This window comes from Xyrauchen texanus, chromosome 21, assembly GCF_025860055.1.
Source record: "Xyrauchen texanus isolate HMW12.3.18 chromosome 21, RBS_HiC_50CHRs, whole genome shotgun sequence".
Lineage (NCBI taxonomy): Eukaryota > Metazoa > Chordata > Actinopteri > Cypriniformes > Catostomidae > Xyrauchen > Xyrauchen texanus.
The window spans coordinates 3,743,065-3,755,804 of record NC_068296.1 but is presented as its reverse complement, the minus strand read 5'-3'; the positions used below and the strand labels follow the sequence as shown (position 1 = coordinate 3,755,804).

The 12,740-nt window shown below is 35.9% G+C and overlaps 1 protein-coding gene across 1 annotated transcript; it reads left to right on the top strand.

The window, feature by feature from the left end:
• Positions 1-3,284: 3,284 nt before the first annotated feature.
• On the top strand, positions 3,285-12,082 carry LOC127661243 (ADP-ribosylation factor 4-like). Its single transcript, XM_052151868.1, has 6 exons — positions 3,285-3,514; positions 4,791-4,871; positions 6,659-6,768; positions 7,100-7,171; positions 8,377-8,502; positions 10,829-12,082. The coding sequence occupies exons 1-6, from the start codon at positions 3,448-3,450 to the stop codon at positions 10,913-10,915; spliced, it is 543 nt and encodes a 180-aa protein (XP_052007828.1). The 5' UTR covers positions 3,285-3,447; the 3' UTR covers positions 10,916-12,082.
• The last annotated feature ends 658 nt before the right edge of the window (positions 12,083-12,740 follow it).

Here is a 12,740-nt window from a genome sequence, read left to right as displayed (position 1 = left end):
CACAGGTGTAGTTTATCACATTAACCGTAGACATCATAACCTGAAAAGTACAAATACTAAATATGTATTGCCTTATTAATAAAAAAAGAAAATTATGTAAATTGTGTTTTAAAAGTGTGCTTATTCATTCATTCCATTCATTTTTTATTTTTGTAAGTGAGACTTAAGTGTCCACATCTATTTTTGGGTCACTGCACATGAACTTCTAATCTGTTAAACATGATATAATGTTTATTAATGGCTTATTAATTAAAGCTACAGTGCTGTGAAAAAATATTTACCCCCATTCTGATTTCTTCTGTTTTTGTGTATCTCAAACTAAATGGTTTCAAATCTGACATAAAACAAAGGCAATCTGAGTAAACACAAAATACAGCTTTTAAATGATAATTTGATTAATGGAAGCAAAAACGTTATGCAATACCAACTGGGCATGTGTGAAAAAGTATTTGCCCCCTTAGTTACTAAATCCCCAAATCTATGAAACTGCATTCATAATGGGGTTCAGCTGGACTAGACACACCCAGACCTGATTGCTGCCAACCCTGTTCAATCAAATCAACACCTAAATAAACATTTTCAGCAGCATGAAGTTGGCTAGAAGGTCTCACCCAGTAGCACACTATGCCAAGGTCGAAAGAAATTCCAGAAATGATCAGGAATGAGGTGATTGCAATACATCAGACTGGGAAGGATTACAAAGCGATATCAAAGGCTCTGAGACTCTAAAGGACCACAGTGAGAGCCGTTATCTCCAAATGGAGAAATCTTGACACAGTAGTGAACCTTCCCAGAAGTGGCCGACCTTCCAAAATTCCTCCAAGAGCACAGCGACGACTCATCCAGGAAGTCACAAAAAAGCCAAGGACAGCATCCAATGAACTGCAGGTCTCTCTCGCTGTTCATGAATCCACTATCAGAAAGACACGGGGCAAAAATGGCATCCATGGAAGAGTGAGTGACAAGATGTAAAAAACTGCGAACCCAGAAGAACATTAAGGCTCATCTGAATTTTGCTAAAACACACCTAAATGATCCTCAAACCTTTTGGGAGAACGTCCTGTGGACTGATAAGTCAAAAGTGGTACTGTTTGGATGATAGGGAACACAGAATTCAACTAAAAGAGCATCACACCTACAGTTAAGCATGTTGGTGGCAGTGTGATTGTGTGGGGATGCTTGGCTGCTCTAGGGCGACTTGCAATAATGGAGGGAAACATGAATTCTGCTCTAAACCAGAAAATCCTAAAGGAGAACATCCGGTCATCAGTCCGTGAGTTGAAGCTCAAGCACAACTGGATTATGCAGCAAGACAATCATCCAAAGCAATGGAGTAAGTCACCTCTGAATGACTCAAAACAAGCAAAATTAAAGTTTTGGAGTGGCCTATTCAAAGTCCTGACTTGAACCCGATTGAGATGCTGTGGCAGGACCTTAAACTAACAGTTCAGGCTTGAAAACCCTCCAATGTGGCTGAACTAAAGCAGTTCAGGAAAGAAGAGTCAGACAAAATTCCCCCACAGCGTTGTGAAAGACTGATCTCCAGTTATCGAAGTGTTTGGCTGCAGTTGTTGCTGCTAAAGGTGGCACAACCAGCTATTAAGTTTAAAGGGGCAGTTAGTTTCTCACATGGGTGATACAGATGTTGGATAACTTATTTTCTTGAATAATATATATATATATTTGAAAACTGTATTTTGGGTTTACTCAGGTTGCCTTTGTTTTATGTTATATCTCGTTTGAAGATCTAAAACTATTTAGTATGTAAAATACACAAAAACAGACTAAATAAGGTAGAGGGCAAATACTTTATCTGTTAAACATTATACAATGCTTCTTAATTACTTACTTTACAATGCTATTTTAATTACTTATTAATTAAAGCTATAATAAAATGTTACCAAATGTGATGGTGGTGGTGGTGGTGTAGTGGTCTAAGCACCATAACTGGTAATCTGGTAATCAGAAGGATGCTGGTTCAAGCCCCACGGCCACCACCATTGTGTCCTTGAGCAAGGCACTTAACTCCAGGTTGCTCCGGGGGGATTGTCCCTGTAATAAGTGCTCTGTAAGTCGCTTTGGATAAAAGTGTCTGCCAAATGCATAAATGTAAATGTAAAATGTCTTATCAGTTTTTCTCCCCTGGTTGTTTCTGTTTAACCCCCTTTTTCTTTGTTTTGACATTGCTGATAATCTCCCTCAAAGCAGGCCACTATTTGACTCTTGTTTCTCCAAAACAGACTCAACTTGTGTCTTTCGACAGAAGGAGACCTTGCTTAACACTCTAATTATAGTTTGGTGCACATGTGGTGCAAAGAAGACTGTGACACTCCATTAACTTCTTTGCCGTCAGTTCTTATGTGCACTGATAACTTAAACAGGTAGAGATAAACATCAAAGGAAACTAAATGCAAGTATGTCAATAAAAACAAAGTACAGTACCGATGCAGTGTAAATAGTAACAACAGGGTGCAGGGTATTGTATTTAGATTATATAACAAATGCACATTAAAAGTAATAACAGAGCTGCAGTGCTATTTATAAAAAAAGGGTGTTAAGAGTACGCATTGATTAAGTTGAGTTTATTTATAATTTAAACATATGGGTTGAATGTATACATTTTTGACTTATGCTTGGATATATATAGCTTCAAAAATGTACGCCTTTCATTATTGCATTATTACTATTATTATTATTATTATTATCATTGTACCAATGCATTATTAAGCTTAACAGCCAAAGTAAGACTCAACATTTATTTTTGTGTTCTTATGCAATATGCAATTTAATGCACAGTCCACTAAACTTTGTATGCAGTGTCCTCTACTGTTTGACTAGGGATTTACAGCAACAGTTTGTCAGCACTCATTGGTTGTTCAGTGCCATTACAGATACTTATGTCTTTAATAATTAAATGCATTAAATGCATAACAAAATAATTATTAAAGTAATCAGATATAAATAATTATCAAAGAGGTTGGGTTAAACATTGGTAATGTATAAATGTTATTTTGCATTGACTGTTGGAATGTTAAAACAAAATTATAACCCATTAAACACATGATAATTCAATACAAAACGCTGTTGTTTTATTTAATTTCATTTAGTGCAATACTTGATCTAATTATTATTCTGGCACACTGTTGTGTTTGTTTATTTTGCATTTTGTCTTTGTTTTGGTTTAAAAAAAAGCGTTGTAGTCTAAGAGTGGGCGTTACCACAAAAGTCGGAAGTTATGAATAATTTTGGCATCACCGCCTCGAGTTGGCTTGGACCAGGAAGTGACGTCAAGTCTTCCACGGTGGCTCCTCTTCTTACGTGGCAACGCGTCAAGCACCCGGCGAGACACATTGAGCACAAAGAGACAGAATATTCATTTTAAACAATATCACATTTGCTTTATTGTTTCGGTTATTGATACAGTTAAAGTCCTTCTTTTAAAACATCATGGGACTCACGATCTCATCGCTCTTTGGGAGACTTTTTGGCAAGAAACAGATGAGAATACTGATGGGTGAGTGTGTTGGAAGGACATTCGACTCTGCATTTCTGATATCTTTATGGGATAAATACATTAGTTTTAGAAGATATGGATAGTAGTTTTTAAAGTAATCATGGCTTTTTAATCATTTCTACATTGAAGCCAAATAGTTCAAACGAAATATATTGGATATAGTGGCTAATGTTAGCATGCTAGCTTCTGGGATAGCTTGTACAGTTGAAGTCAGAAGTTTACATACACTTAGGTTAAAGTCATTAAAACTAATTTTTAACCACTCAACAGATTTCATATTAACAAACTATAGTTTTCGCAAGTTGTTTAGGACATCTACTTTGTGTATGACACTAGTCATTTTTCCATCAATTATTAACAGACAGATTTTCACTTTTAATTGACTAACACAATCCCAGTGGGTCAGAAGTTTACATACACTAATTAACTGTGCCTTTAAGCAGCTTGGAAAATTCCAGAAAATGATGCCAAGCCTTTAGACAATTAGCTTCTGATAGGTGGTGTACTGAATTGGAGGTGTAACTGTGAAGGTGTTTTAGGGCCTACCTTAAAACTCTGCTTTTTTGCTTGACAATAGATTGCATCATCAGGAATTAAAATTATGTGTATATATTGAAGCAGCATCTCAAGACATCAGCCAGGAAGTTAAAGCTTGTCACAAATGTGTCTTCCAAATGGAGGGTGACCACAAGCATATCTCTAAAGTTGTGGCAAAATGGCTTAAGGACATCAAAGTCAAGGTATTGGAGGGGCCATCATAAAGCCCTGACCTCAGTCCGATAGACAATTTGTGGGTAGAACAGAAAAAGTGTGTGCGAGCAAGGAAGCCGACAAACCTGACTCCGTTACACCAGTTCTGTCTGGAGGAATGGGACAAAATTCCCAGCAACTTATTGTGAGAAGCTTATGGAAGGATACCCAAAAAGTTTGACCCAAGTTAAACAATTTAAAGGCAATGCTACCAAATACTAACAAAGCATATGTAAACTTCTGACCTACTGGGAATGCGATGAAAGTAATAATAGCTACAATGAATCATTCTCTCTGCTATTATTCTGACATTTCACATTCTTATAATAAATTAGTGATACTAACTGACCTAAGACGGGGAATGTTTTCTACAATTAAATGTCAGGAAAAACTGAGTTTAAATGTATTTGGCTAAGGTGTATTTAAACTTCTGACTTCAACTGTATGAATAGATAAAAAAATTAAACCGCAATACTGAGATATATTTGACAGATAAGATTTCATGTCTTGTGATTTGATCTTTCAGTGGGTTTGGACGCTGCTGGTAAAACTACAATACTGTACAAGCTAAAGCTGGGAGAGATTGTCACCACTATTCCTACCATAGGTGAGATTACACCAGCATTATTGATTGTTCACCATTTTCAATGAAATGTTAGTGTTTTTATTGAAGTAATACAGAAGGAGCTCATGATTAGAATCTTACATGTGATATTTGTGACTTAGTTTTGTAGAGTCTGGTCAGTGTCAAATGTCACAGCATTGACTTTATTTTGACTTGTTAACAAGTGTTTGGGATTTTATTTATCTTTACAAAGCCCAACGTGTATATGGTATAGTACATAATTTGGTCGACATATATATATTTATTATTACCAATATTAGAGCTGCATTCTGAGTTAAAAGGTTGAATGTGCTAAAGAGGACAAAATCATCTTTTAAAAATACCTCTAAATAACATTCACTGATTTAAAGGGAAACATCATTTTTATTAAGTTTAATTCAGTAAAATAATTCACTGCAAAAAAATCCTCTTGTTTTAAGTGTTTTTGTTTAATTTTTCATTTAAAAATATCTAAAAATCCTTAAAACGAGAAACATTTAATTGAGAAGCAACATATAAGATATTTAGACTTGCTTTAAGAGGATGTCTCTTAAATATACAGTAAGTGTATTTTTTACTTTGTTATAATTGCAGTAATGACAAAATAAAGACTTATACATTATAATATAAAAGACTTATATTCAAGATCTATTCTCTAAAAGCAAGTCTTAATATCTTATATGCTGCTTCTCAGGTGAATGCATCTTTTTTTTTTAAAGATTATTTTAAATTAAAAATACTTATTTGTATTTTTAATATTATATTCAACATTCTCAGATAACAATTTTTTCTTCTGCAGTAGCTGCTAAATAAAATGTACGTGTTTTAAATTTTAGATATTTATATTGGAAAACAAGCCAAAACAAATCAAAACATATTTTATTGCCTTGTACAAAAAAAACAAACTCTCTTAATTTACGTATTGCCAATTTTCCTCATGAAAAGAAATGCACAGTGACTCACACGCATTTCCTCATACTTTGCGATCTACGTCACCTGAAGCTGTTTGGGAAGTGTGGAGTGCGTCTGGACTGTGAGCGGTGTAATTCTTCCTCTCGTCAGTCAGCAGTGCTGTTTCGTATGATCTCATGTTGCGTTAAATGACACCAAACGACTATTCGACAAGAAGTTTTGTAGCGATTTTTTTCAAAATCTTTCTTTACTATGGCTGGTGTTCTGACAATCTGTGCTACCTGCTCCGGATGTGCTACCAGCAGTAAAAACAGTGATATGTAAAGTTAAAACATGAGTAGCACATGTCGGGAGGCACGGGAGAACCTGACAGTATGTACTACAAAAGTATGAAATGTGTTAAAAATCCTAGGTAGCACATCTTGTCACGCAGATAATACCTATCAGGATGTGCTACCACCATAACTATCAGATTATGCTCTTACCCAAACCCTAAAACGATGTGAATATGGCTTTGTTAGCACATACAGACAGGTAGCATATATTTTCAGTATACTGGCAAAGACAAAGAGTCCTACATGAATTTTAAACAATATCACATTTGCTTTATTGTTTCGGTTATTGATACAGATTTGGTGCATAACACCAGACTTTTAAGTATAAACAAGTCTGAAACACACCGGGAACTCTTATTTTGAAATGGCGAAGAAATTATCGGCAGCTATCTACATAGAAAGTTCCAAAAAGCAACTATCGGCACCGATTTATCGGTAAAACCGATATATATCGGTCTAACTCTACTAATCTCATTATAACCTAGGAAATTTGTGTTGAAGTTATGATGTCCCTTGAATGTCTTGTTGCTGTTTTCTGAACAGGTTTTAATGTAGAGACTGTTGAATACAAGAACATCTGCTTCACCGTGTGGGACGTCGGCGGCCAGGACAAGATCCGTCCTCTATGGAGGCACTATTTTCAGAACACCCAGGTAGAATCTTGATATAGATTCAATTAATAGGAAACGTGTTGTGCTATAGTGATTCAGTTGTAATGTGGTACTTATAAATGTTTTTGTCCAAAGCTTCTTACAATAGTTTAGTTACAAGCAACATACCCGTTGAGCTTTCTGGTCTTATTTGCCTTTTTAAATGCAAAATAGTCTCCAGTTGATTAAACCTTGATGTACCGGTATATGTTAATTAGCTACTTAAGGCATCACATAAACATTGCCTCTTAATAAAGCTGTTATATAACACTAGTGATAAAATTAGTGGTCATTTTTAGCAGCAGGACAATGACCGATCTGTCTTTATTCTCAGGGTTTGATCTTTGTGGTGGACAGTAATGACAGAGAGAGAGTGGCAGAGTCTGCAGAGGAGCTTGCTAAAATGGTAAGAATGGCCTTATCATCTGCATTGATATTAAACTTTAAATATTACATATACATAGTAATGTGTTTATTACTTTCAAGAGCCTTTCACCACCTTTTACACTTACCTGATTTGAGATCAGGTTACATTGCATATTTACATTTGCGTATAAATCATTGGTGGATGCTTTCTTATTTAATCTTATATTTAATCTTCTTTTAAGTTTATGTACTTTGTCAATTCATCATCAACGATGCCATCAATTGCTTAGAAATGAACTTCTTAGTGTGATTTATTAAGTTAGGTTTAATGCAGGGCTTAACAGTAAGGGTGTTGGTTTTCACTGGCCCTACCAATGTCCTTTTTTATAATATACAGTGGTGGCCAAAACTATTGGCACCCTTGGTAAATGCTAACAAAGGCTGTGGCAAAACAAAATCTGCATTGTTTATCCTTTTGATCTTTCATTCAAAAAAAAATAAAAAAATAAAATCTAACCTTTTAATTGAAAGAGGAGAAATATCTCATTATTTAATAAATATTTTTCTCCAAAACATATTGGCCACAATTATTGTAACACTTGAAATTCTTAAAACTTTAGTGGATCTGGGTGACTTAAGTACATTAAATTGTTCATCCATTACTTCCTGTTTCACAGGGGTATAAATATGAGGTGACACACAGGCCAAATTCCCTTAATCATCAATCACAGTCAGTTAGACTAAAGAATAAAGGGAGGCTGCAAATAGTATTGAATACAAGGGTGCAAATAATTATGGCCAATGCGTTTTGGAGAAATGTATTTAATAATGAGATTTCCCCTGTTTCAATTGTTTTACTTAAATTAAAGGTTAGATTTTTGTGATTATATTATATAACTGCATGACTGCTTTAAAGTCCATTTTTAAACCTTTCTAATTGATGCTTCCAAGACTTTCTTAAATTATTCTTGCAATTTCCACAAAACCTCATCTATGTTAGCCAGCTAGATAAATAAAAAAATCAAATGGTTTTAATTGCAAGCCTTAAAAATGCATGTAAAATATCAACTAATGTAAGATTTAGTGACGACGCAGCACTGGTCTGATTGGACTAATCACAGATCCATCATCTGACCGAAACTCTTCAAAAGTCCTTTTTGCTGAGATTTGTAATGTGACCTAAAATCACAATATTGCTTTTCAGTTATCCCAGCTTCATTACTGTTGCTTCTTTTGTCTATGCAGTTACAGGAAGATGAACTGAGGGACGCCGTGTTGCTGGTTTTCGCTAACAAACAGGATCTGCCTAACGCCATGGCTGTCAGTGAGCTCACAGACAAACTGGGTCTGCAGAGTCTACGCAGCAGAACGGTACACGCACACTGCTTGAATGTATCCCACATGCACTTAAACACTGACCACATTAACATGCACATCATATTCTAGTTAAGCCTTTGTTGAGAAAAGATGTTTGCATGCTTCACAGCAAATTAGATATTTCTGTAAACGTGCAATTGGCAGAATCTCAATCTTAATAAAACTTTCATGTTTTTTCCATGATCGCCCTTGCAATTTATTACAGTGCTTTGGAGATATTTTAGACAGCAATTGACTAAATTCATTAATTTAGTTTGGGCCATGACGTATCTTTTGATGTTTTAAAACTAGGTCAGAAATTAAGTGAATCGACAGCATTTGTGGCATACTGCTAATTACCACAAAAAATTATTTCGACTTGCATTCGTCCCTCCTTTTCTTTAAGTGCCTCACTGTAATCAATGTTACAGTGAGGCACTTATAATGGAAGTCAATGGGGCAATTTCTGGAGGGTTTAAAGGCAGAAATGTGAAGTTTATAATTTTATAAAAGCACTTTAATTCTTCTGTTAACTTGTGTATAACTTGAGCTGTAAAGTTGTTAAATGGTAATTTTTACAGTCGATTTAGGATTTGTTGTCATGATTTCATTATGGCAGCAAAGTTGTAAAATTGGATATTACTTTACACAGTAAGCGATTTTATCACACTAAAATAATTTTAACATGCATTGTTTGTCTTGTCGCTATACTTTTGAAATAGTGAGTATTTAACTTTTGGCCCCCATTCACTTCCATTGTAAGTGCCTCAATGTAACAGATTTTTTTTTTCTTTTTTTTTTTTTAAAGGAGGGCTAAATAAAATTGTGGTAATCAATATGCCACAAATGCTGTCGATTGAGCTTAACTTGAATTGTATGGAGGACAAAACTTGCAAAAACTATAAATAAATACAAATAAATAAATCTGCATATTCTTACTCAAATAAATATATAAATAATAAAATGTCTGAGGTCAAATACGTAAATGCACCAATCAATGCAAAAGTAATACAATATAAAAAATAAATAAATGGTTGGGGAAATACAAATTGTAAAAGGAAATGCAAAATTGAAATTTAACATTTCTATATTTCTTTAATCATTCTTTTATTTCTGTATTTGTTTTTCCCTTCATGCAACATGCTGATGAGAGGATGTCAACAGCTGTTCAGATATCAGTCAAACTATCGATACCATAGTTTGTTTGGCGGGTGTTTACAGTCTCACAATGGTGAAGAGTTGCTCCACGAGGCAGCGAATAGTTTGTAAAAGCGAGATTATTTGCTAAACTTTTATTAATTGATTGATTGAAAATTTTATATTGTCATTATTAATGTCATAGTCAAGAGAAGCGCTTTTACAATGATCAGCCAGTGGTCTCATAAAGTCCGCCTACTGATGTTTGATTGACATCCTCTCATTAGCATGTTGCATGAAGGGAAAAACAAATACAGGAATGAATGAATGAATGAATGAATGATTAAAGAAATATAGAATTGGGGTCTGGGTAGCTCAGCGAGTGACACTGACTATCACCCCTGGAGTCGCGAGTTTGAATCCAGGGTGTGCTGAGTGACTCCAGCCAGGTCTCCTAAGCAACCAAATTAGCCTGGTTGCTAGGGAGGGTAGAGTCACATGGGGTAACCTCCTCGTGGTGGTGATTAGTGGTTCTCGCTCTCAATGGGGCGTGTGGTGAGTTGTGTGTGGATCGTGGAGAGTAGCATGAGCCTCCACATGCTATGAGTCTCCGTATTATCATGCACAACGAGTCACGTGATAAGATGCGCGGTTTGACGGTCTCGGAAGCGGAGGCAACTGTGACTTGTCCTCCTCCACCCGGATTGAGATGAGTAACCGCACCGCTATGAGGACCTACTAAGTAGTTGGAATTGGGCATTCCAAATTGGGAAGAAAAAAAAAGAAATATCGAATAAAAAAATCAACTTTCAATTTTACATTCACATTAACATTTTTGTATTTCCCCAAGCGTTTTATATATATATATATTTTTTATATTATTTTGCATTTAATGGATGCATATATATATATATTAATTTCTGACACTGCCTGCTTGTAATATCACACAGAAATAAATGCGTAGATATAAATGAACATTCAGTTATGGAGGATATTCTGAATAAGGTGTTTAATGACCTAAAATTCTGACTAATACAGGTATACACCAGCTGTCTTATTCAGATTTCTGAAAACCATAATGTTAGTTTAATCTGATTACGGCAATCAGGTCAATGCATTTACATGGCACTTAATCAGAATATGACCAAATTCTGATTAATATCGGATTATTCTTGTTTAATGTCGCTTTGTCTTTTCTCCACAGTGGTACGTTCAAGCAACTTGTGCTACACAAGGCACTGGACTCTATGAAGGACTGGACTGGTTATCAAACGAGCTCTCCAAACACTAGTGCGCATGCCGGTGGCGGAGAGAGAGATAAAGTGTGTGAACTTTAGAAAGACAGAGGGTATCGGCTTATAGACTCTGTCCTCAAGAACTTGTGTGTATGTGTGTGTGTTTGGGATGTACAGGTGTGGAGGAGCTATCAAGTGTTTCAGCATCATGTCTAATCTATCTGTCTTTTTCTATGCTGTATTCCTACTGTCCTTTTAATTTCCCCCTCTTATAAATCTTGATTGTTTTTCTATGACCGTAAGATAATGCTTAAATTGCACGTTTACTTGATAACTGTGAGAGCATTATGGCACAAGAGAGAGAAGGTTTGGGACGGGACCCTCTCACGCAGGTTTGGAGTAGTTTAAGACCGAGTAACTGCTACGCTCACCTTGAGATCCCTGTTGCAGCGCTGCCTAACCGGACTCTTCCGGGTCGCAGGACCCACCATCCTTTAAACATTCCATTTCAAGGCAGTTAATTTGACTCTAGTTGGTTGTTTTGTAAAGCTACACATTAACTTGTGTGCAAAAGGCTCTTAAAGGGAAAGTTTGCATCAAAAATGAAAATTCTGCCCTCATGTTGTTTCCTGTATGAGTGAATGATGACAGAATTTGTATATATTTGGTGAACTATCCCTTTATGTTGCAAAAGGTTTATTTCAGGGACTTTGCCACCAACAGATTCTTTGAGATGTTGGAAACAAAATGGTACATGAAGTATTGACAGCAATATGGAATCATTTAAATGTTGAACACACTGACGTCTTGCCTCCTGTGGTGTAAAATACCTCCATTGAACAGCGTGTGAGTAAATGTTTTATTTGAAAGCATTTGAACGGATCAGAGTACCTTGCTTGGAATTTTCTGAGGTGTGATGTCATTACATGTTTGTGGTTGGAAAGGGACGAACTGTTCCAAAATCCCTGAATTCTGAACAATGCAGCTTCAATCTGCTTCATACTTGTTGGAAAGATGCATGTATGTTGGCACCTTGGTCAGGGTGCATTGGGTAAGAATTTATGGACACTCCAGTAAACCAATAAGGTCCTTTTTTCCTGTCAAGGTGAGCAGGAAAAGGGCTGTTCTGATCTTCTACATTTACCCATGATGGCATATGCCCTACCTTTACTCGAACTGTGCCACAAGGTCCACCCCTGTGAGAGAATAAAGATCTGATAAAAACAAAACCGACTGCTTACATTTTTGTTGTTGTTGCATTGGACCTGAGCAATATACTGATTGGGTTAATTGATTTACACTGGCAAGATCTGCCTTTCTAAAATTAGTTTCATTCCCAAGGATGCATTATTGCAATTTTCCAAGTCTCTACACCATTACACCGTATATCACCTACATCTGAAGCCCTCATTGCATTTCAAATATCCTGACAAAGTTCAGAAATGCATTTGACCCAACTAAATTAGAGTTGTCAACGTAACTCCGATATCATAGTTCATTTTGTACTAACTAGTGAAAGTGAATGTTAGCATGCTAAATACATGCTGGTTGGAAGCCGTACAGTGTGTAGCTTATTATCTTTGCTATGGTTCGCACAGCATTTCCTACTGTGCAACAATCACCTGTAGCTCAAACTCCACGTTTCACCATAATGGCAACTCATCTAAATCTCAACATAGCACAACATTAATCTCTGACAAGTATCCCCCATTATGTTATTTAAAAACACATAAATAACACTTAATTGTAACATTCACTCTTCCTATTGTGCCCAATGTTAAGCATGCTGGGAAATGGAAATCTTCCGCCCAGTTTCATCAATGCTACAATTACATCACAAAATCCTGTACATCATGTATTCCCAACTCAACTGAATTCAGT

Excerpts from the sequence above, each read along its gene's own strand:
- LOC127661243 (XM_052151868.1), top strand. The coding sequence starts at position 3,448 with ATGGGACTCACGATCTCATCGCTCTTTGGGAGACTTTTTGGCAAGAAA. Across the intron at positions 6,769-7,099 it reads ACTATTTTCAGAACACCCAG|GGTTTGATCTTTGTGGTGGA; the intron begins GTAGAATCTTGA and ends CTTTATTCTCAG. Across the intron at positions 7,172-8,376 it reads CAGAGGAGCTTGCTAAAATG|TTACAGGAAGATGAACTGAG; the intron begins GTAAGAATGGCC and ends TTGTCTATGCAG.